The following is a 26,132-nucleotide window of genomic DNA, read 5'->3' on the forward strand; positions in this document are numbered from 1 at the left end:
CCTTAATTCTAGCCTGATGTAGCCATTCCTTTACCACTTTTGACGTTTGTTTGGGGTCATTGTCCTGTTGGAACACCCAACTGTGCCCAAGACCCAACCTCAAACACACGTCAAAAGTGGTAAAGGAATGGTTAAATCAGGCTACAATTAAGATTTTGGGATGGCCTTCCCAAAGTCCTAAACGTGTGGACAATGCTGAAGAAACAAGTCCACCGCATATAAACGTGTGGACAATGCTGAAGAAACAAGTCCACCGCATATAAAAATTTAGCAACACACCGGCATTCAAGGTTCAAGGTTCAACTTTATTGTCCCCGCGGGGAAATTTGTCTTGGGCACAGTGCATCATTGCTTTCTTAACATACCCAAAAACAACAGAACAAAAACACAAGCACAGACACAACCACAACCATACAACTAACATTTAAACATCAGAACATGGAGCTTGATAGACATAGGTGAATCATTTTGGTGATTTAACACCCAATTCCAACCCTTGATGCTGAGTGACAAGCAGGGAGGTATTGGGTCCCATTTTTATAGTCTTTGGTATGACTCGGCCGGGGTTTGAACTCACGACCTACCGATCTCAGGGCGGACACTCTAACCACAAGGCAACTGAGCAGAGTTCTACGCCGCAACAATCACAAAAAAAAAAAAGCCTGTGAAATCCAGGAGGGACTGTGTAGTGTGAGCACGGCCTTAAGTCAATATCTAAGGGCATTAAATTAATAGCAACTGGACTATTCAGGTTGTCTTAAAAGGACATTGCCTTCAAGACTACTGGATAGGATAGCTGTAGTCTGAGAGTATAGTACTGGAACTAGGGCTGCAACTAACGATTAATTTGATAATCGATTAATCTGTTGATTATTACTTCGATTAATCGATTAATAATCGGATAAAGGAGACAAACTACATTTCTATCATTTCCAGTATTTTATTGGGGGAAAAACAGCATACTGGCACCAGACTTATTTTGATTATTGTTTCTCAGCTGTTTGTACATGTTGCAGTTTATAAATAAAGGTTTATAAAAATATATATATATATATATATATTAAAAAAATAAATAAATAAAAATTGCCTCTGCGCATGCGAATCGATGACTAAATTAATCACCAACTATTTTTAGAATAGATTTTAATCGATTTAATTGATTAGTTGTTGCAGCCCTAGCTAGAACCAAGCTGTCCTAACTGGTCTTTGCATATGAACTGATGAAGCCTGCCCGAATGAGAAGTGAAAGGTCTTTTAAAACAAATTGAACAATCCAGTTCCCATCGATTGAGTGCCCTGAGAATATAATGCCATGGATGAGTGAGACTATTCTCGTTGTGAGCAAGTATGGACTTCAGTGGCTATTCATTCCCAATGAATAGATGTGTACCGGTAACTAACTGTGAGCACGGCCTTAAGTCAATATCTAAGGGCATTGAATTAATAGCAACTGGACTATTCAGGTTGTCTTAAAAGGACATTGCCTTGAAGACTACTAGATAGGATAGCTGTAGTCTGAGAGTATAGTACTGGAACTAGGGCTGCAACTAACGATTAATTTGATAATCGGTTAATCTGTTGATTATTACTTCGATTAATAATCGGATAAAGGAGACAAACTACATTTCTATCCTTTACAGTATTTTATTGGGGGGGGGAAACAGCATACTGGCACCATACTTATTTTGATTATTGTTTCTCAGCTGTTTGTACATGTTGCAGTTTATAAATAAAGGTATATTAAAAAATATATATATATTAAAAAAATAAATAAATAAAAATTGCCTCTGCGCATGCGCATAGCATAGATCCAACAAACGATGACTAAATTAATCGCCAACTATTTTTATAATCGATTTAATTGATTAGTTGTTGCAGCCCTAGCTGGAACCAAGCTGTCCTAACTGGTCTTTGCATATGAACTGATGAAGCCTGCCCGAATGAGAAGTGAAAGGTCTTTTAAAACAAATTGAACAGTCCAGTTCCCATCGATTGAGTGCCCTGAGAATATAATGCCATGGATGAGTGAGACTATTCTCGTTGTCAGCGAGTATGGACTTCAGTGGCTATTCATTCCCAATGAATAGATGTGTAACTAGACACGACAGTCCAATGATGAACATTAAATCTCTTCCTCTGGGTCACTCATTAAAGCCAATGGCTCACTAAAAAGACTTTGGCACTCTACACACACACGTTTCTGTAGCCTAATTGCTTGAACATGTGTATCCTTTAAAACAGGCTCGAGGCACAAGCAGGAGGACCACACAGTTGAGTACCAAAGTGAAGTTTGCAAGGACTCGTCAGATGGAGCACCTCTCTCTCCCGCCGCTGACCCGCTTCGCCGTGTGCGGCGGCACCCACGGCAACGAGATGACGGGGGTGCACGTGGTGCGACAAATGGAGAAAAATAAGGTCGATAAAGTCGGGAATGCGTCTGTAATGGCGGTGCTTTCGAATCCTGACGCTGTGAAAGAATGTAGACGGTACATCGAAAAAGATCTCAATCGTTGCTTCACATATGCTATGCTGAGGTATGTTGGAGAGGAAACTGCTACCTGAGTATTTCAATGATCTATATGCTCACTTGTGTCAATTTGTTTGGGACTTGCAGTGCACCCTTAGGGCCCTCATCGACTCAGGAGATGAAGCGAGCTCACGAGCTGAACGCTCTGCTGGGGCCCAAAGGGAGCCCAGAAGCCGTGGACTTGATATGTGATCTCCACAACACCACCTCCAACACGGGCCCCTGCTTCATTTTGTGCAAGGTCGACTGGATCGTCATGCACATTTGTAAATATGTACAGGTGAATTGTACACTTAAACAGTTTTGTGTGTACACCCTTTTAATCGGTATCCATTTTAGATGAGCAAAAATGAGTAAAACGGTAATGATGAAAATGGAACTTAAAAACAAGAAGTGAAAGATGAATACTGCTTATTACCTAAAAAATTAATACTGCTTACAACCAGTATTCGTCAAAGGAAAAGTTTAATGAATACTGCGTACCTGCCAACTTTTGAAATCAGAAAAACCTAGTAGCCAGGGTCCAGGGGCCGCAGGCCCCGGTAGGTCCAGGACAAAGTTCTGGTGGGGGATTCAGGTTCGCCCCCCGACGCAAAATGATTATTAGCATTCAGACAGGTTAAAATGTTGCTAAAACCATCACTTTTCTATCAGTCACAGTGACTTTTCAAAACAAAAACATTACAGCAAAAATCATATGGGTTGATTGACATGTTTATTCTGTAAGCTAACTTCAATAGTTTGAAATTATTTTGACAGTTAATGCCAGTTATCCTGTCAACCTTTCACAAGACTTCAATTTGTTAATTGAAAGTATAAACAGTATAAACACTTTTTACAGTAAACAAATGGTAAAACAGTACTAAATTCCATTAAAAAAAAAATTGGTGTCATTATTAACTTTCTGTCCAAGCTTGTATAATCTACTGCCTTGTTCAATTGTAAAAAAATATTCTGTGCCTAAAATTCACATTTCTATCACAATTATCATACTGTAAACATGGTAAGCTAACTTCACTAAAATTAATAGTCCTGTCAATAGCATGGAATTACAATTCAAATGTAGTTTTTTTGTAAGCCTTTCAAAAGAATTCAAAATATGAAAAATTATTGAAAATTCATTTAAGCCATCAGACACTTGAAAAGTGGCTCATCACATCTCTAATGTAATCATTTTAACTTTTCAACAGAAATAGCACTGCAAAAATATTAAGGACATACTTCTGTATTTTGGTAGTTATGCTGTCAACATTTAACAAGATTTCTTCAACTTGGACTTGAAAGCATAAATAGTATAAACACTTTTAACAGTATAACAGTACTAAACAATTCCAATAGATAACATTGGTGTCATTACCTTTTTGTGGCTAAAATCCGAAAAACGTTGAAAGTTTTCCCACTTGTATCGCTAGCAACGGCATTAGACTTGTGTTTTTTTGTCCCAACGTGGTCTTTTACATCGCTAATTCCTCCGTGTCCGATCGAAAAATCTTGTCTGCACAAGGTACAATTCGCGTAGTTTTCACCCTTTTTGGAACGGATAATTATTCCCGGATAGGCTTTTGAATATTCTTCACGGAATGACTGCAGTTTTCTTTTCGGTTTAAGACTCGTTTGCGATTTTTCTCCGGCTGATTCCATGATCGTTCGCTCGTTTGGAAACAATGGCAACAGGTGCCTCGTGCTTGGCAGCGGTGCTATAAATAGCCTCGCGCATGGCATTCGGAATGGCTCGATAGGAAGTTACGGGAAGCAGTGTCGATTGTCATTGTTGTTAAGCGATTTCGTGAATAAAACTTTAAAAAAAATATTTTTTAATGAAAAAACGTATTTTTTATCACTGCAACCGTAGGTTGATGAAAACTGTACTAATTACGGGAAAACCGGAGTAGTTGGCAGGTATGATACTGTGTACAACCAGTATTCATCAAAATAAATATTTAATGATGAATACTGTGTACAACCAGAATTCTTCAAAAGAAAAGTTTAAAGATGAATACTACCAACTAGTATTCAAAAAGGAAAAGTTAAAATGATGAACACTGTGTACAACCAGTATTCTTAAAAAGAAAAGTGTAATGATGAATACTGTGTACAACCAGTATTCTTAAAAAGAAAAGTTTAATGATGTACAACCAGTATTCATCAAAGTAAAAATTCAATGATGAAGATTGCGTGCAACCGGCATTTATCAAAATAAAAGTTGAATGATAAATACAGCTAACAACCAGTATTTATCAAAGGAAATGTTTAATGGTATTCATCAAAGGAAAGGTTTCATGATAAATACTGTGTACAACCAGTATTCTTCAAAAGTTTAATATTGAATACTGTCTATAGCCAGTATTCTTAAAAAGAAACGTTTAATAATGAATACTGCGTACAACCAGTATTCTTCAAAGGGAAAGTTTATTGATGAATACTGCAACCAAACCATTATTCATCAAAGTAAAAATTCAATGATGAACACTGCGTACAACCGGCATTTATCAAAATAAAAGTTTAATGATAAACACAGCTAACAACCAGTATTTATCAAAGGAAATTTTTAATGGTATTCGTCAAAGGAAAGGTTTCATGATAAATATTGTGTCTGTTCAAAAGCTTAATAATAAATACTGTGTACAACCAGTATTTTTCAAAGGTTTAATAAAGAATACTGCTTATAACCAGTATTCTTGAAAGGGAATGAATAATGTGTGCAACTAGTAATTGTCAAAAGAAAGGTTTAATAATGAATATGGCTTACAACTAGTAGATATCAAAGTAAAGGATTATTGTATTCGGCAAAGGAAATGTTTAATGATTAATACAGCTTAAAAACAGTATTCTAAGGAAAATATTGTTACTGCTTTGTTTACTACATTTATATACATTTTATATTGACGTTTCTATTTACTATAAACAACTGTTACTTGGCTAAGTTATTTTTGCACTTGCATAATAAATTTAATTCTAATCCACATATTGATGTGTACAGTATTTTATGTTTTATAATGAGAATAGTGAACGCTTGCAATTAATTTCTTATTTGTAACCTGAAGAAGTCAAAACTTAAATGTAATTCATGAATTGTGGTCAGATACAAAATAAACAACAAAAATTCACATGGGACATAAAAGTTACTTATTTTGGCTCAAACATTACGATTCTCAACAGATTTTCCTCACTGCTCATTAGTGATTACAATTCAAGTTGTGTTTACTTCACAATTGTGTTGTCCTTTATTTGCTTTATTTTATTATCAAATGCATAAAAAGATATTATTATTATTTTTTACAGAGTAAAGCCTTGCATTGGCCCGTGGCAATAATCCAGATGGATGCAGATGAATCTGAGACCTACTCACTTGATACTGTAGGCAAACATGGCTTCTGTAAGTGTGTGAGTGTGTGTGTGTGTGTACACACATAAGCATAGGTGTGTCTGCATGACAATGTACTATATTTGCGGAGGCAAAGTATTTATCCTCTGCAGCTCTGACAGCTGAAGATAAAAACTTTGGATCCTGCACCAGGCTCTCAGACTAGAGCTACCCTATATAAATCTGTGAGCTTGAACTGATGAGTCCTGCTCGGAAGAAAAGCGAAACGTCTTCTAAGACAACTTGAACATTCCAGATGTGATGGATTGAGTCTGCCTGAGAATACAATAATGACCTGGATAAATGGGCAGTCCCTCCGTGAATTTGCAATATCGCGTTTGAACCATTCAACCATTCCCCGTAAATTATTTGTCCAATTCCTGCAACTTTCCAGAATATTTTGGCCAATGAGAATTATTTTTGCTAATCTAATTCTAGTTCCAGTTTATGCATTCAACATTTTTATTTGTAAACAGATTTTAATTTGCAATGCTGACCTAGCAAAGAACGTGGCAGACATGTTGATAATAATCTCTCATTATCTTTCATTTACCAGCGAAATTTGCGCGATATAGAGAGGTCTCAACGGTTCACAAATCCTCTTAAGATGCGTCAAATGAGTTGGAACATAAATGAATGTTTAAGATGGAAAAACACTTGGTGTAAAACATACACAGAGAATGTCTGCAGCACGTGGACAACAAAGCAGACGGCGGACAATAAGGAGGTCTTTGGTGGTGTTACTTTTTGTAATTATAATGAATCATTACTATTATTAGTTATAATTAATTAAAACAGTGTAGTGTCAAGGAGCTTTGAATATGTGCTTTCACTGCCAGCCAGTGTTTACTTTTATAAAACCAGTAATTCATTAAAAAAAATTCATAAAATCATAAAACAAACGCCTCAAAATATTTAAACTGCAGCAACTTTCTAAAAATCTGCAACGATTTTAGGCATTTAAGGACTAAACCAGACCTGGGCATTCTGCGGCCCGCGGGCCACATCCGGCCCTTTGTGCGTCCCTGTCCGGCCCGCGTGAGGCCAATCGTAAATTACAAAATACATTTTAAAAAGTATCTATGTCGAGTGTGCAATACAACGGTGCTGCTTTTGTTTTGAAAAGCGTTATTTGTATTACTTCCGTGTGGACGTATGCGCGTGCGTGATTGTGAGTGAATGTGAACAGCTGCAATCACAAATGACAAAATAAAGTTGAAAAAACATCTATGTTGTACGCGCCATACAACTGTGCTGTTTTTATTTTGAAAATTGTTATTTATGGGCGTATGTCCGTGTGTAACCTGTGAGTGAAGGTGCACAGCGACAAGAGATGCACGGTTTACACCCGAGACGCTAAAAAGAGAAAAGTTGATGACGAATGGCGTGTTTTCAACAAGACATGGACTGCCATGCAACGTTCCCTCTAAGGTGCGCGCCTGCGCAATTGCGCACTGCTCAAGCGTCCTCTGCGCACAGCAAATATATGCCACGCACCAAATCAAATCCCATCTGAATTCTAAACAAAATAAACACATGTATTCGGTGTAATTTTGCAATGCAACTCTGAGTGACAGTGACAACAAGCGGCCCTAACGGTGTTCTTCAACACCGTTCAATTGAACACCGTTCAATTATTGTAACGTCTATCGAGATGCTTCGAGGCCAGGAATTATATCGATCACTGTATTGAGCAAAACTGTTTATATTCGGCCATAACCACACCAAAAACATGAGTAAAACACTTCTATCTCGAAAAACTAGTCATTTTCTGCCGTACAAAGCAGGCCAAAACCAACTTGTCATCTGTCACCAACACATAGCACTAAGCCACTGGTGCGTTTAGGGCCACACAAAAAGTCGGACAACTCAAACACCACACAAAGTTACACTATGACTCCTCAGTCATACATATGCTTATTCTACTGTCATTTATTCCATGATCCATCCATTTTCTACCGCTTATTCCCTTTGGAGTCGCGGGGGGCGCTGGAGCCTATCTCAGCTACAATCGGGCGGAAGGCGGGGTACACCCTGGACAAGTCGCCACCTCATCGCAGGGCCAACACAGATAGACAGACAACATTCACACTCACATCCACACACTAAGGCCAATTTAGTGTTGCCAATCAACCTATCCCCAGGCGCATGTCTTTGGAGGTGGGAGGAAGCCGGAGTACCCGGAGGGAACCCACGCAGTCACGGGGAGAACATGCAAACTCCACACAGAAAGATCCCGAGCCCGGGATTGAACCCAAGACTACTCAGAACCTTCGTATTGTGAGGCAGATGCACTAACCCCTCTTCCACCGTGCTGCCTCTGTCATTTATTATTAATGTTAATTTATTTATATTAATCATGGAATACTGTTACTAGAGAAAGTTACAGGAATGCACACTTTCATCCTATGCTTACATTTCATTGTGCAACATGAGGATGTTTAAGGGCAACTAAATGTGATCTCTGAAAGGGGTACAAATGATTTCCAAAGCAGTGCTTTTGGTATAAAGTTAAGTTAGGTTAAATGAAAGTATTATTATTATTTATCTTACGGTATATATCAAAAATAATATTGAGCAAAAGTTAATAGAAATATTGTCGATGTGGCCCTCCAGCAGTGCTCGGGTTGCTCATGCGGCCCCCGGTAAAAATGAATTGCCCACCCCTGTACTAAACAATAACAACAACAACAACAAAAAGACTGAAATCCTGGAGGCACTCAATGAGAATAGTTACTGGCAAATTACAGTATAACGACTGGACGACCATTTAACCATAGTGTAAAAGAAAATAGCCATGTATCATACTATCTTTCAAGGGTACAATGTGGGTTTATTGTCTTGTTTTGTTTTCTTGTATATAGCGTTAGAAGTCGGCCCTCAACCCACTGGGGTAGTCAGAGCTGACATCTACAACATGGTGAAGGAAATATTGGAACTCATCTTGGAGTGGCTACAAAAGTTCAATTCAGGTGAATATTATGAATTTATCTACATAGAAATTTTTTTACATTTTCTAAATATATTTTGTCAGGAAATTCACTTAATTTTTGTTGTTATTTTTCCTCTTTTCAATGCGGCCCTTATGCACCTTTGTAGTTTTACACACATTGCTAAGACATTAACTGTCTTCAATTTGACAGGATTTATTTTTGAAGGCGGACAGTTGGAGGCATTCAACTGGACCAAGACCATCGACTACCCGAGAGATCCCACCACCAATGAGATCACAGCTGCTATTCATCCCCAGTTACAAGTACTGTACTTTGTGTTCCACCCCTGACATTATAGTAAGCGCAAGTATCAGAGAGCTACTCTTGTTCTGCAGGACAACGACTTCAAACTCCTTCGTCCTGGGGATCCCATTTTCCTGTCGTTTACCGGGGAGACCATCACGCACCAGGGAGAGGCGGCCTACCCGTTTTTTGTGAATGAATGTGCCTACTATGAGAAGAAGATTGCCTTCCACTTAGCTGAGAAGATCAGCGTCAGCATCCCGTCCATCAGTATGGAGAAAAGCATGAGCATCAATAAAAAAAACATTTGAAATTGTTATTATATATTCCACTTTTTTTATTGATCACACAAAAGCCAAGCAATTGAGTTCCACTTTGCCACGGAACCAGATGACAGCCATGAATTTGGCTTGGGTTACGACAGTTATGGTCACTACCAATCAACAGGCTTTAAAACTTTTAACTCTCCTATTTTTTTAAGAAACAGGATGATAGAATAAATGTATGCTCTACTTAAAACATTTACATATCCTACAAAGAACCTGCGTCCACTGCAATTGACATTTGTTTTTTGTACTGTGCTGTCAAACGATTACATTGCTAGATCAGATTCACCACACTTTTGCATTTTGATTATTCGCGATTAATCACAGTAAATTACTACATATAAATACATACATATACACACACATATATGTATATATATTAATATACATGTGTATATTCATTCATAACAGTAATTAGTATGATTTTTTAAATTAATAACACTTATTTTTTTTATTTGATTGAAGGCAATTAATTTCAGTAAATTGCTCGCTTGCATAATTAGTAAATCAATTAATTAGTGCGGTCAAAATATACATTTTTAAAATCAGATTAATCCCAATTTTGAATTTTTATGAATAGCAAATAATGAAATTGCAAAATCGACTTTCAAAAAGACCCCATATTTTGACACAAATGCTATCTATAGTCAGAATGTCAGAAACAGTTTAATTTAAATAGCCGCATGGGTGTATTTTGAAGTGGAATGTGCCATCGAACACAGCAGTCACCAGCTATTGATTATTTTAGAAATTGATTAATCTCATAACGTTTTACTTTTGTTACTGTATGTAAAAACCTGCACTGCAACAGCGTAATTTCCCCATGGTGGGATTAATAAAAGTCTTATCCTATGCTAAATAAGTTGATATGAACAATGTTTTTTCTTTATACCCTTCATTCTTTTTTTCTAAAAAATGCACGTCATCATAGAAACTTCATTTTTCACATGTGTAGTAATACAAAATTTTTAATACATATAAATCTTAGCTGTTTGTTGCCACACACACCATTGTCTCGTGTCGCTCTATTGCAATGGTGGAAACTGATCTCATAGTTTAAGTTCCCGGCACTCTATGCAATTTGGATTTTATCAATTTGTAATAGTATTTACAATCATAAATCGATGCCACAGAGTATAAATCGAATCTTTTTTGTACCGTAGTTGAATTAATCCATTAATCGTAATGACCTGAGAAGCAAATAAGTGCTATGTATAATGTGCTATAACCATAACTGGACATACACGACATCAGACTGTTGTGCCTTTTTAGCTGCCTTAATACGCAGAAGAAACTGAGACTTGCAGAAGCTAAACCATGAATTAGTTTTTAAGATCGCAATCAAAAATACAAAAGGGCTAACCAATGCAATTATTCTTAACTGTGAAGCTTTAACCTGTCTTAACTGATTTCACAATTATTTATTGCTGACCAAATGTAAATGTAAATGGGTTATACTTGTATAGCGCTTTTCTACCTTCAAGGTACCGTATTTTTCGAAGTATAAGTCGCACCGGTCGAAAATGCATAATAAAGAAGGAAAAAAAAAACATATATATACCGTAAGTCGCACTGGAGTAAAAGTCGCATTTTTGGGGGAATTTTTTTTGACAAAACCCAACACCAAGAATAGACATTTGAAAGGCAATTTAAAATAAATAAAGAATAGTGAACAACAGGCTGAATAAGTGTACGTTATATGAGGCATAAATAACCAACTGAGAACGTGCCTGGTATGTTAACGTAACATATTATGGTAAGAGTCATTCAAATAACTATAACATATAGAACATGTTATACGTTTACCAAACAATCTGTCACTCCTAAACGCTAAATCCCATGTAATCTTATACGTCTAGTCTCTTACGTGAATGAGCTAAATAATATTATTTGATATTTTACGGTAATGTGTTAATAATTTCACACATAAGTGATTCCACAATATAAGTCGCACCCCCGGCCATACTATGAAAAAACGTGCGACTTATAGTCCGAAAAATACGGTACTCAAAGTGCTTTGACACTATTTCCACATTCACACACTGATGGTGGGAGCTGCCATGCAAGGCCCTAACCACGACCCATCAAGGTGCTTTTTGTTGCCTGAAACTTGAATTACTTGCAACACACATGCTTAATAAAACAATAATGAATTTTAGCTAAAACTTTGTTTTTTTCTTTTAGAATGTACAATGTTTGTATATTGTATATAGATTGTGCTTATTTACTTCAAATGAACATGAATAAATATCAAAATGTGAATGAAAGACAGTGGCGGTGTTATTTTGAACATGTTTTCCACAAACAATCACACAAACTGCACAATTCAGCAAAAGTCCAATTTATTTTTTACAGAAAAAAGTGTGCTGGTGAATAACCTAAAAAACAGAGTGTACGCGTAACAAAACATGGACATTGAAAACAAATTCTTATTTTAGAATTTACAGTACATTCTCATATAAATTGTTTTTTTCACTCCACAAAATGTCAGCCTCTTTAACAAGTGGTTTTACAAAAAAGCAATTTGTCGCAGTATCATGCGGAAGCCATTTTTTTTCTTGTTTTAATCACTGCGATTAGATACAATAGGTATTTTAAATGCAGGGTTTTGAGTGGTTACAATTAACCACAGGTTGGATTTACAGTATAAGTATCTCCTTTAAGCATGCACAAACCCATGTTGTACATATTCATGACGCTTTGACAAAAGCAACACTTGGGGGGGTGCAACTCGAAAGTCTTAGTAAAGTCAAGAGCAAGGGGAGATAAACGATGGCAACCAAAAAGAAGGCAACATTCACAGCAACCCCAGGATTAATAAATAATTCAACATTATTAAGCATGCACTATAGGAAGTAAGACTGCAAAGAAGCAATATGGATGTTGCATAACTGCCATTAACAGCATTTATGATTGGCTACAAATGGACTTGTCCTGCCTTCAGATGTCCTGAGACAGCATGGAATTGTTTTTTTTGTTTTGTTTTTTTAATGACTTTTCTCCCTTTTAGGCCACCCGGTAAGCGACCATGCGGGTGTAGTTCTTGCGGTGGCTGCGAGCCGCCCAGAGGAACAAAGCGGCCGCCATCATCTGCAGAGGGAAGGAGATGAGGGCGAGGTAGAGGGACCAGCCCATGGAGGACTCCACCCCCTCGGGGGGCGTGGCGTACTGGTGGAGAAGATCCATGCCGGCCCGGAAGCAGCAGACGCAACCAAGAGTGCACAGAGCTAACGAGGTAGAGGACGGATGTCAACAATGAGACTCTGTGATGCTGCTTGCCTTCCCAATTTTGATTTAGTAAAAAATGTGCTTTCTGTGTATGCACCCATACACACACACAATCCTTGACACATTGAAAATAAACTACAACCACCTTTTTTAGATTAGTTTAGCTTGCTATGCGATGATCTGGAACGGTAAATCCTGATCTGGCGTTGCATTTACGAAAATGGAGCTACATCGACATAGCGACGCAACACAATGTAAAATGGTTTGTCTTCTTCCCAAACCAACCACCACAAACTGATTGCAGTCCTGTAGTAATGTAACGATAAATGGTATTAGTGATAAACTGCAGTAAAACCTCAGACGGTTACCATTACCTTTTTAATTTTAAATTTATTGAAAAACATGATTGATAACTGCAATTTGGTAAACTCACGGACTAACTGGCGCAAGCTCACGTTTTTGTGTCTATTTGTTTAGGATAATAAATACATGTATTCTCCAACTACAGTACAATGGTAAACAATTCTACAGTAATGAAAAATAAAATGTTATATCCTTTCAAATGGTTACTTGCATTATTATTAGAGATGTCCGATAATGGCTTTTTTGCCGATATCCGATATTCCGATATTGTCCAACTCTTAATTACCGATTCCGATATAAACCGATACCGATATATACAGTCGTGGAATTAACACATTATTATGCCTGATTTTGTTGTGATGCCCCGCTGGATGCATTAAACAAAGTAACAAGGTTTTCCAAAATAAATCAACTCAAGTTATGGAAAAAAATGCCAACATGGCACTGCCATATTTATTATTGAAGTCACAAAGTGCTTTTTTTTTTAACATGCCTCAAAACAGCAGCTTGGAATTTGGGACATACGTGAGATTTTTTTTAAATATTCTAAAAATAGCAACAATTCAAAAATCCTTTATAAATATATTTATTGAATAATACTCCAACAAAATATGAATGTAAGTTCCTAAACTCAGTGAAGCACAAGCTCGGGTTTCTCACTAAAATGTCTGTCAAAAAGAACTGTGAAAAGAAATGCAACAATGCAATATTCAGTGTTGACAGCTAGATTTTTTGTGGAAATGTTCCAAAAAAAAATTTATGTTAAAGATTTCTTTTTTTTGTGAAGAAATGTTTAGAATTAAGTTCATGAATCCAGATGGATCTCTATTACAATCCCCAAAGAGGGCACGTTAAGTTGATGATTACTTCTATGTGTAGAAATCTTTATTTATAATTGAATCACTTTTTTATTTTTCATCAAGTTTTTAGTTATTTTTATATCTTCTTTTCCAAATAGTTCAAGAAAGACCACTACATATGAGCAATATTTTGCACTGTTATACAATTTAATAAATCAGAAACTGATGACATAGTGCTGTATTTTACTGCTGTATCTCTTTTTTTCAACCAAAAATGCTTTGCTCTGATTAGGGGGTACTTGAATTAAAAACATGTTCACAGGGGGTACATCACTGAAAAAAGGTTGAGAACCACTGCTCTAAAACATAAAAATAGCAAATTGAATCGCAATCACAATTATGGAGGGGAAAAACGCAATTAGGTTTTTTTCTCAGAACTGTGCAGCCCTCCTGTTTATATAATTTTAAAATGGGCTATGTCGTTTCTAAATGGGGAAAGACGTTAATGTCTCTTGTGTTCACAAGCTAGCACTAGTGTGGTTATCAATCATGGTTTTTTGATTATTTTCAACGGTAATACTAACCGTCAGGAGATTTACTGTGTTTTTCATTATTACCATTTATCGTTACATCCCTACAGTTTGTTAACACTGCATATATAAATATTTTTCAATGATACTTATTTTTTTAAAGTGTATTAGAATAACTACAATTTAGTGTTGAAATGTTTAGCAGCTTTTTTATCCGAAATGACCTGCGTGCTAGTTACCCTGAGAACTTCTGCTTTACAGATGCCATGTCAGCAGTAAGTGCATGTTGTGGTAAAGATGTCAACTATGGTATCAGTCATGGTAAAAGGTAAATACAACCACCCAGCGCTAAAAGTTTTTTATTTTTTATTTCAGGGTACTAAAGGTGTCTTATTTAAGGTGACGGTTTTATCTAATCAAGTGAAATCCAGTCCAGGCCGCAGATTTATTGAGGCCCTGCATCTATTTTACCGAGCAATAAGAGTAAATACTTTTTTTAAGTATATGTGTTATGAACATAACCAGTTTCACTGTGTTCAACTCTAACTCATTTTCTTTCTGTCATGCTTTTATGTACGTTGCCATGTGTGCAGTCTCACCTGCAAGCAGATGCAGCACTCCTACACCCACGGTGGGCGTAAAGCTGCGGCACAGGCAAGCGCAGACGCCAACAAGGCCGCTGAGGAACACCAAGGCCAGCGACACCAGAGGCAGGAGAAACTGACACCTCCACAAATCTACAACAAAGATAATACAATAATGCATGGTAGAAACAACAGTGAGCATTTAGACCTTTACAAAGGTCTTAACTCTACCTCTGCTGACATGTTTTATGTTGAAGTGCAACTTTGTCAATACTTTATTTAGCCATTTTATCTATTGTTTCAGTTGTGTATATTTGAGGGTCTCCCATCACCTCCTTAACATTGCTTTTTGTGTGATTTTATTCAAGGGAAAATGTTGCTATTAATATATTGTATTTTTTATTTGTTTTATTAACCTTGGAGATTTTCAAGTTTTCATATCAATTACAATGTTAAATATACGAGAAATACAAGTTTATTGCATTTGAAAGGGTATACTTGCATTATTATTATCCGATAATGGCTTTTTTGCCGATATCCGATATTCCGATATTGTCCAACTCTTAATTACCGATTCCAATATCAACCGATACCGATATATAGTCGTGGAATTGACACATTATTATGCCTAATTTTGTTGTGATGCCCCGCTGGATGCATTAAACAAGGTTTTCCAAAATAAATCAACTCAAGTTATGGAAAAAAATGCCAACATGGCACTGCCATATTTATCATTGAAGTCACAAAGTGCATTATTTTTTTTAACATGCCTCAAAACAGCAGCTTGGAATTTGGGACATGCTCTCAGTGTGACCTGTATGGCTGTTGACCAAGTATGCATGCATTCACTTGTGTGTGTGAAAAGCCGTATGTATTATGTGATTGGGCCGGCACGCAAAGGCAGTGCCTTTAGGGTTTATTGGCGCTCTGTACTTCTCCCTATGTCCGTGTACCACTCCGTACAGCGGCGTTTTAAAAAGTCATACATTTTACTTTTTGAAACCGATACCGATAATTTCCAATATTGCATTTTAAAGCATTTATCGGCTGATAATATCGGCAGCCCGATATTATCGGACATCTCTAATTATTATGTAACATTATTACATCAGTAGTTAATTTGGTCTCAAAATATTGTTTATCGGCAATAATGTGTAAGTCAATATATCGTCAAGAATAAATGTATCGGCCCAGGCCTACTTATAAAGTCCAAAATACTGTAAATATTACATGTTATCTTGAATGTGCCTGTTACTACATTACATATATACTTATAGAATGTAAATAAAACCTTGTTTGAGGTTTTTAAAGGGCTTGGCGCGGTTGGGAGAGTGGCCGTGCCAGAAACCTGAGGGTTCCTGGTTCGATCCCCACCTTCTACCAACCTCGTCACGTCCGTTGTGTCCTTGAGCAAGACACTTCACCCTTGCCCCTGATGGGTCGTGGTTAGGGCCTTGCATGGCAGCTCCCGCCATCAGTGTGCGAATATGTGTGTGAATGGGTGAATGTGGAAATAGTGTCAAAGCGCTTTGAGTACCTTGAAGGTAGAAAAGCGCTATACAAGTATAACCCATTTACCATTTATAAGCAGACTAAATCATATACCGTTTAGCTGCATCTAGCTATAGTTTTCACTAGTTAGAACACACAGGAAAGGAAAGATGAATGTGTGTCACATAAGGATTGTGGATAATGGACAAAATTTTTACCGCAACTTTTTTCCACGGCGCATTGATTTCACAGAGCGCAGCGTAAAGAATGCTACTTGCGTCAACAACAAGAGTGTGTTCTGTGTTTGATACCACAAAATCATGGCAGACTATGAAAGAGCCGCAGACAACGACTATCTTATCTTTTTGAGCCTAAATATTTAAAATATTTAAAGCCCGGCGGGCAAAAAAGAGAGGGTGAAATGTCAGAGCAGACGGGGGCCGAGAGCGTCACAACACCAACTGTGGAACTTTCCAAGCCATGCCAAAAAACATCAGAGTACTTTTGCGTCACACGGTGTTGCAGTCGATGCAAAAGGCCTTATGTATCTGCCAAAGAGGACACTGCTTCAAGACTGCATCACGACAAATTAAAAATGGTTTGCGCTAACAAACTGGGTTACCCCTCAAAAAATAAAATAACTGGAAAAAACGAGCCAGGCGGGCAACTGTCCATTTTGAGTAAGTCACCATGATATTGGTTGTTAAACATGGAGCACAGAGTGCTTGATATAACCGCTATATACACAGTTGATCTAGCTGTGTACAAACAAAACATGAAAAGTGTGCTAATACTTTACAGATATGTTTATATTCGTAGTATTTGATATGATTGTTCGTGTTTCTCAGTCAGTACTGACTTTTGTTCGCATTGTATTGCAAGTGAGGAGCAAGGGGCTGTGTCACGACTAGGGCTGCAACAACTAATCGATTAAAATCGATTATAAAAATAGTTGGCGATTAATTTAGTCATCGATTCCTTGGATCTATGCTATGCGCATGCGCAGAGGCAATTTTTATTTATTTTATTTTATTCATTTTTTATAAACCTTTATTTATAAACTGCAACATGTACAAACAGCTGAGAATCAATAATCAAAATAAGTATGGTGCCAGTATGCTGTTTTTTCCCCCCAATAAAATACCGGAAAGGATAGAAATGTAGTTTGTCTCTTTTATCCGATTATTAATCGATTAATCGAAGTAATAATCGACAGATTAATCGATGATCAAATTAATCGTTAGTTGCAGCCCTAGTCACGATGCCAGAAAATAAATTATTCGGCGTTAGCTCCTACAATAACAATGTTGATATAACTTAGATAATATGCATGTCACAGGTTTTGGTTGTTTTTAGGGGGCTCTATAGGCAGAATAGTTTTTTGCTATTTAAAACGCACAGAAAATGAAAAGACGTGTGTCCTTGTCTCACATAAGGATTGTGGAAGATGGCAAAATTAAAAAAGGGCAGTTTTTCTTAATTATAAAGAGCTTTGAAGTAGGGCTGAAACGACGCGTCGACGTCATCGGTTACGTAAATACGTCGAGGACGTTTTTGTTCGTCGACGCGTCGCATATTTACGTCACACTACCGTCATGGCGGAGCGCAAAGCAGACGATGCGAGCGGTGCGAGCGAGGGGAAAAAAGCACGCCAAAAGTCGTCAAAAGTGTGGGAGTATTTCAATAAACGGCCTAAGAAGAAACGCTACTTTTACTCCGCTACTTTTATCTACATTCAGCTCGCTACTCGCTACTAATTTTTATCGATTTGTTAATGCACGCTTTGTTTGTTTTGGTCTGTCAGACAGACCTTCATAGTGCCTGCCTTACTGGTGACGTTTCACTTCGTTCCACCAATCAGATGCAGTCACTGGTGACGTTGGACCAATCAAACAGAGCCAGGGGTCACATGACCTGACTGGCTCCGAGCTAACTTCGGGTGTTACCATTTAGTGGTCAATTGTACGGAATATGTACTGTACTGTGCAATCTACTAATAAAAGTTCCAATCAATCAATCAAAAGTGTGAAGGAAAAAAGACCCTTTTTTTATTTCAACCGTAAAGACTGACTGCACAGTTCCTGTCTTCACAATAAAAGTCCCGCTCCATCGCGCCTGCGCTTTCAAAATAAAAGTCTCCGAAAGCCAGCGCAAACAAGCTAGCAAGCTACGGAGTTTGCCGCCAATGTATTTCTTGTAAAGGGTATAAAAACGAATATGGAAGGTGGACAAATAAGATGCCAAATAACAACCACTTTCATGTGGTATTAGACAGAAAGGAGGAACTTTTTTTCTCCTCCATTTGAAAACGTGGACGTTAACAGCACTACTTCCTGATTACAATCAATGCAAGTCATCAGAATCAGGTAATACACCAACTTATATTCTTGTCTTCATGAAAGAAAGGAATCTATATGTTAAACATGCATGTATATTCATTAAAACACCTTTAACATGTAAACAAAAACGGCAAAATAAATAAATATAAATTATATACTGTATATATCAATGTATGTATATATATATATATATATATATATATATATATATATGTGTGTGTGTGTGTGTGTGTGTGTATATATATACACACACATATATATATATATATATATATATATATATATATATATATATATATATATATATATATATATATATATATATATATATGATATGTGTGTGTATGTTACTCAGTACTTGAGTAGTTTTTTCACAACATACTTTTTACTTTTACTCAAGTAAATATTTGGGTGACTACTCCTTACTTTTACTTGAGTAATAAATCTCTAAAGTAACAGTACTCTTACTTGAGTACAATTTCTGGCTACTCTACCCACCTCTGCTAATAATGTTGTTGTATGCACACTGTGTCGAGCGGAAATGGCCTATCATAGCAGCACAACGGCAGCGTTCTTGCCATCACCATCAACTAGTCAATCGTCCGCGTGAGTATACGTTGTCATCATTACACAAAAACATGAATGTGTCATTTGTATCTGCGTTGTAAATTCATAAACTAAAGCACCGTTTCGCTCTGAGAGGAGCGTTTGGCGTGCCTGTTCAGTGTTTACAAAGACGCGCTCCTCTTTAAAGCAAACGTTAATTAGTTGTGCAAATACCTTTTACAACATTAACAATTACGTATACTATGTACAAACGAACAATTAACTTTCACTTTAATCATACTATCATTGTTGTGTTATTAAGCAAAATAAGCAAAAGTTTTACTTTTGTTGAAATGTTTACACTGTTGTTACAGAATATTTCGTTTTGCACTTTTTTGTATTGGATGTTTATCTTTATTTTTGCACATTTTAGCAAATAAGCAATACTTTTACTTTTGTTGAAATGTTTACACTGTTGTTACAGAATATTTCCGTTTTGCACCTTTTTGAATTGGCTGTTTATCTTTATTTTTGCACATTTTAAAGCAAAATAAGCAATACTTTTACTTTTGAAATGCTTATACTATTGCAGAATATTAAGATTTGCACTGGATGTTTACTTTTATATTTGCACATTAACAGCAAATAAGCTACTTTTAATTTTGTTAAATGTTTATATTGTTACAGAATATTGTGTCATGTTGTTGTCAATGTTGACTGAGTGGCCATACTTTTTTTTTTGTAAATAAAAGCCATGCCTTTTGAAAAAACTGGCCTACATTTATTTTTTCATCTTCATTTTAAATAAAAAAAATAATCGGTAAAAGGAAAAATAATCTATAGATTAATCGAAAAAAAAAAAAATCTATAGATTAACCGATTAATCGAAAAAATAATCTATAGATTAATCGATAGAAAAATAATCGTTAGCTGCAGCCTTAGTTTGAAGCAGTACTCACATGTCCTAAGTAGATCCTCGTCACTGTTGTGGTTTCCAGGATGTTTGTACTTTGGCAAAAACTGCTGAGGAAGAGTGAAGCTCACACACTGCAACCTTAACTGGGGATCTAGAAGGAGTCAAAAAAGATGGGATCCAATTAGAGATGTTTTACATGATCCCAAACAAATGTATAAGTACATAACAGGGGTGGGCGATATTCCCTAAAATCGATATCGCAATACAGTATATATTGCAGCCTCTTGCATTAACGATACTTATCATAAATATATTATTTGGTATAATAGAAGAATTTCAAAACGTTTTACAAAGACTCTTAATTAGACTGCTGACATATGCGATAACATATTGCGTCAATTCCGGTTGTACTATTTTCTCAAAATAATTATTAATCTACGTGCTAATCTGATATCTGGTTACTTTCTGTTGCAACATGGTTGTATCCACACTTCTGTTAAAATGTAATAATCACTTATTCTTCTGTTGTTTAGATACTTCACATTAGTTTTGGGCGATACTACAAATTTGGGTATCGATCTGATACCAGCTAGTTACAGGGGCAGTATTGGTCATACCAATGCTGATACTTCAAAATTTCAAGATCGAACTATTCTATCTTTGATCATAATTATATACAGATAAAAACAATATCATATATCTATTTGAATTATTTCCTACCATTGGCTCTGATCTCTTACCCCCACCCAATCAGGGGCCCCCGATTGTGACGTCAGAGTGCAATGATTGACAGCTCAGCTTCGTGTAGCGATTGTGTACTCGCTATCTTGGCTGTGTTGTTTTTCCTACTGTACCGAGCGGGGCTCAAACCCAGGTCACCGGAGTGAGAGGCGAGCATGCTGACTACTGAGCTAAAAGCATTGGCAATCTCGCAGAACAATAGCCCTATTCTTGAAGTTGACTGGCTTTTGTTAAACTCGCAGAACAAAATTATTTAAAAAAATATATAATATTTTGCGTTGTTAATGTTCTGTTGCGTAAAATCCATTGATCCACTCGACATCCATTGCACCGGTCGCCCACTGGGGGGGTCCCCCACATCTGCGGTCCCCTCCAAGGTTTCTCATTGGGTTGAGTTTTTTCTGGCCCTGATGTGGGATCTGAGCCGAGGATGTCGTTGCGGCTTGTGCAGCCCTTTGAGACACTTGGGATTAAAGGCTATATAAATAAACTGTGATTGATTGATTGAAAATCATGTTTTTGTTTGGGGGTTGCCCCATAAACCCCCTAAGCCCTGGATCCCTGGACCTTTGTTTTCTGTTCAAGAGCATGGCTTACTGTATCCTCCTATGGTGTAGTGAAGCATATTTGTTTATTCCTCGTCCTCCAGTGATAATGGTACTTGTGCGAAACGTTTATTTACCACTATGGAGGCGAGTATTGCCGACTTAGAAACAGGTTCGTTATAGTGCGTTGAGGAAGCATGCTACCGACATGCATTATCACGATATATTGGTAGTATTAAAAGCTATCGTCTGCCAAATTTATATGATTTATATCAGGGGTGTCAAACGTACGGCTCGAGGGCCGGATCAGGCCCGCGAACAGGTTTTATCCGGCCTGCGGGATGAGTTTGCTAAACATAAAAATTAACCTGGAATTTTTGAATGAAAAAAACGGCTGTTCTAAATGTGTCCACTGGATGTCGCAATAGCAATTTTTTGTATCTTTGTAGATGATGCTACATATGTACAAAATAAACCACATGATGTTAGTACAGTAGAGGGAAATTATCAAACTACATAAGATAACATCTTGTAATTTGATTTTGATATTTTTTTTTTAACTTGATAGATTGATGAATATTATCACATAATTTATTCAGAAAATATAAATAACGACAAATAAATTATTAACCGCAACATGTAAGTGTAATAAAACCCCAACAACATTATGATTTGTACATTTGTTCTTGTTCTATTTTTAAACAAATAAAACACTCTGAATTTGTCTTTATTTCTAAGTTATCGTGACGTTATTTTACCAGTTCGGCCCACTTTGGAGTACAAACCCCGTTTCCATACGAGTTGGGAAATTGTGTTAGATGTAAATATAAACGGAATACAATGATTTGCAAATCATTTTCAACCCATATTCAGTTGAATATGCTACAAAGACAACCTATTTGATGTTCAAACTGATAAACATTTTTTTTTTTTTGCAAATAATCATTAACTTTAGAATTTGATGCCAGCAACACATGACAAAGAAGTTGGGAAAGGTGGCAATAAATATCACCACATGTGCTCAGGAACACTTCAGAAACCCACTGTCAGTAACTACAGTTGGTCGCTACATCTGTAAGTGCAAGTTAAAACTCTCCTATGCAAGGCGAAAACCGTTCATCAACAACACCCAGGAACTCCCTCGGCTTCGCTGGGCCTGAGCTCATCTAAGATGGACTGATACAAAGTGGAAAAGTGTTCTGTGGTCTGACGAGTCCACATTTCAAATTGTTTTTGGAACCTGTGGACGTCGTGTCCTCCGCACCAAAGAGGAAAAGAACCATCCGGATTGTTATAGGCGCAAAGTTGAAAAGCCAGCATGTGTGATGGTATGGGGGTGTATTAGTGCCCAAGACATGGGTAACTTACACATCTGTGAAGGCGCCATTAATGCTAAAAGGTACATACAGGTTTTGGAGCAACATATGTTGCCATCCAAGCAACGTTACCATGGACGCCCCTGCTTATTTCAGCAAGACAATGCCAAGCCACGTGTTACATCAACGTGGCTTCATAGTAAAAGAGTGCGGGTACTAGACTGGTCTGCCTGTAGTCCAGACCTGTCTCCCATTGAAAATGTGTGGCGCATTATGAAGCCTAAAATACCACAACGGAGACCCCCGGACTGTTGAACAACTTAAGCTGTACATCAAGCAAGAATGGGAAAGAATTCCACCTGAGAAGCTTCAAAAATGTGTCTCCTCAGTTCCCAAACGTTTACTGAGTGTTGTTAAAAGGAAAGGCCATGTAACACAGTGGTGAACATGCCCTTTCCCAACTACTTTGGCACGTGTTGCAGCCATGAAATTCTAAGTTAATTATTATTTGCAAAAAAAAAAAGAAAAGTTTATGAGTTTGAACATCAAATATCTTGTCTTTGTAGTGCATTCAATTGAATAAGGGTTGAAAAGGATTTGCAAATCATTGTATTCCGTTTATATTTACATCTAACACAATTTCCCAACTCATATGGAAACAGGGTTTGTAGATTTTTCTCCATGTGGCCCCTGATCTAAAATGAGTTTGACACCCCTGATTTATATCATCTATATCGTGCAACCTAAGAGGGATTCCTTACAATTGTTCGCAGGGGAAAAAAAACCTAAGGATGTTTTTGCAGTCTTGCGTGCAAAGTTTCTAGACCAAAGTAACAAAACAAAAAAAAGCAGAAACATGTATCTAGTATCTCCAACCTGGTTCCTTGTACCAGTGGGTCCGTCCGGGCACCAGGATGCACCTCCACCACAGCCCCAGGGTGCCATTGAGGCGGTACAAGGTCTCGCTGGAGGTCTTCTCATCAAACTCTCCGTCGATGAAGTCCTTCCTCAGCACGGAGGCGTTGGTGTCGCCATGTCCGCCTGCCGGGCTACTGTACTGGAACCAGTGCTGGGTCCCCACGGCTACGGAGAGGTAAACGGCCGCCAGCAAACTCAGCACGGAGCCGATGACCAGAGCTGTAGCATATCGGTTATCGACCATGGTATCGGTGGAGTCGGCTCACTAGGAATCCGTGTCGATTCGGTGGAACTGCTCCCTGGTGTGGAACACAAATGGAGTTCGATTGCTACTACGTGGAATAAATAAACAGCACATTTTGACTTAACTGACCTAAATAATAAAATGACACAATTATCTTGTCAGCAAACTGGGCGGTACAGTATTTACAGTTGTGTGTACGTTAGCATGCAGGCTAGTATTTGGAGCTAACCATTAAAAACGCCGAAAACAATCGGTTTGTTGGCTAATCATAACCCCACCGGCATCTTTTAACACACTATCCGACAAAACATACATTTATTTTTGTTTACCTCATTACTGAAGAAAGAGCAGTTTCTATCGCGAAACTGTAAAAAAAAATGTATATACAAGCCAGGCCTTCGGTTCTTCTTCTTCGACGCTGGTTAGACTTCTTCTTCGTCTGTTGGAATTGAAACCAGTGTGACAGCTGACACTGCCAACTAGTGGTGAAAATGTAAATGCATCGATGGCTGCTAGTGGCTCATCGACATAGGATAGGATAGATCAGGGGTCCCTAAACTTTTTGACTCGGAGGCCGCATTGGGTTAAAACAATTTGACCGTGGGCCGGGCTGTTTGTGTGTGTGTGTGTGTGTGTGTGTGTGTGTGTGTGTGTGTGTGTGTGTGTGTGTGTGTGTGTGTGTGTGTGTGTGTGTGTGTGTGTGTGTGTGTGTGTGTGTGTGTGTGTGTGTGTATATATATATATATATATACAGGGACGTGCACATGATTATAGAGGGGCAGGGGCTCAAAGTCAGAAAAGGGCAGGAAAAAATGTTGTGGTCCTTTGCACAATATGGAAATTAATGTAGAATTAAATTTGCTAATGGGAAGCTAACTACTGCTGTGTGTCCTTTGTAGGTAAAAGTGATTGCCACTTCTTTTGTGTCAACAAATTATTGTCATAATGAGTTAATTCACATTATCATAGGCTTGGAAGACATGAAAAGCAACAAAACACTGGTTTATTATTAGGCTATTTATTGTTAAAGATAAGCACTTTAATATTGAACATTGAACAGTGCAACATGAACTTTGAAAAAAAATACAAAAATAAATACTCAAATGGAAAAAAATTCAATGAGAAAATCTGTCCTTCTTCCCTTAACTTGATGAAAACACCATCAAGTTGTAACTTATGGTCTTTCTCACTTAATGCTCAGACTAAACAACTGAAACGCAATACAGGCCCAAAAATATGGACCAGGGGCCAGTAGAGGGCTGTAGAATGGAGGCCACCCATACCCAAATATGCTCCTCAATGTAAATTCAGGGCTTCCATGATGCTAGTACTTGGTTTTAGCCATGCATTAAGAGGTCTGCTACCCTTAGCTGCTTCCTGGCGCTCCTTCTCCTTCCTTTTCTGTATCCTTTCTTTTTTTGGCATTGTGCTGCAGGCATAATCAACATGAATCAAGTTTAAATACAGATGGTAATATTCCTAACAGATAACCTACATCTTATATCCCCAGAATGCTGAAATTATTATTATTAATAATAATAATAATCATTATTATTATTATTATTATTATTACTTTAATTATTATTATTATTATCATTATCATTATCATTATTCTTCTTATTATTATCATTATTATTATTATTATTATTTTGTTAACCCACACAGTAATAGCAAAGTCACAATAAACTTTATATCTAAACCTCTACTGTGAGAGAAATGTGATCCGCCGTAAACACAGTGCATTTTATTTTGAAAATTAACCTGGTGTTTTATTTTGTATTTTGTACACTACTTCCTGTCCCGCACGATCCGTTCTGCTCTGTGCGGACTTGATGTGCCGTGCTCAATTGATGCGCCGTGCTCCGACGTCCGGCAAAAACAGAAACTGACACATTGAATAATAGAATAATACAGCGTTTTTCTGAAATATTACCCATATTAGATGCTGAATAAGTGGACGGCGACTAGACCATAACTCACAGGTTCAAGTTGCTCCACTGTCACGTGACGTCTCCTCAGGGGCGCAGTTGGCTCTCTCTCCTCTCACTTACTCACTCACTCGCCCTCTCTCTCTCTCCCTCTCTGGCGGAAGCGGCAGGGTCAAACAACCCGGTATTA

General features: G+C 37.4%; 2 protein-coding genes across 3 annotated transcripts in view; one reads left to right on the plus strand and one right to left on the minus strand.

The window, feature by feature from the left end:
- Positions 1-9,446, plus strand: part of LOC133621719 (N-acyl-aromatic-L-amino acid amidohydrolase (carboxylate-forming) B-like) — a 29,536-nt gene extending 20,090 nt beyond the window's left edge. For both annotated transcript variants that reach the window (XM_061984012.1, XM_061984011.1), the window contains exons 2-7: positions 2,242-2,534; positions 2,615-2,807; positions 5,810-5,903; positions 8,756-8,863; positions 9,035-9,147; positions 9,220-9,446. In XM_061984012.1, the coding sequence (XP_061839996.1) occupies positions 2,308-2,534; positions 2,615-2,807; positions 5,810-5,903; positions 8,756-8,863; positions 9,035-9,147; positions 9,220-9,438 (954 nt within the window). In that variant the 5' untranslated portion in view covers positions 2,242-2,307 and the 3' untranslated portion in view covers positions 9,439-9,446. The remainder of the gene's footprint in view (positions 1-2,241; positions 2,535-2,614; positions 2,808-5,809; positions 5,904-8,755; positions 8,864-9,034; positions 9,148-9,219) is intronic.
- A 2,332-nt stretch (positions 9,447-11,778) lies between these two features.
- On the minus strand, positions 11,779-24,480 carry cldnd1b (claudin domain containing 1b). The gene is made up of 5 exons (XM_061984013.1): positions 24,344-24,480; positions 23,729-24,069; positions 20,294-20,401; positions 14,974-15,111; positions 11,779-12,680 (listed from the first exon to the last, which is right to left on the minus strand). The coding sequence occupies exons 2-5, from the start codon at positions 24,012-24,014 to the stop codon at positions 12,460-12,462; spliced, it is 753 nt and encodes a 250-aa protein (XP_061839997.1). The 5' UTR covers positions 24,015-24,069; positions 24,344-24,480; the 3' UTR covers positions 11,779-12,459.
- Between the last annotated feature and the right edge of the window lie 1,652 nt (positions 24,481-26,132).

The sequence above is a fragment of the Nerophis lumbriciformis genome, linkage group LG25, assembly GCF_033978685.3.
Source record: "Nerophis lumbriciformis linkage group LG25, RoL_Nlum_v2.1, whole genome shotgun sequence".
NCBI classification, from domain to species: Eukaryota; Metazoa; Chordata; class Actinopteri; order Syngnathiformes; family Syngnathidae; genus Nerophis; species Nerophis lumbriciformis.

Coding starts and splice junctions, on each gene's coding strand:
- cldnd1b (XM_061984013.1), bottom strand. CDS start 24,014: ATGGTCGATAACCGATATGCTACAGCTCTGGTCATCGGCTCCGTGCTG. Junction 20,402..23,728: donor CCACTGGTACAAGGAACCAG/GTTGGAGATACT, acceptor GACTCCTTCTAG/ATCCCCAGTTAAGGTTGCAG. Junction 12,681..14,973: donor AGTGCTGCATCTGCTTGCAG/GTGAGACTGCAC, acceptor CTACCTCGTTAG/CTCTGTGCACTCTTGGTTGC.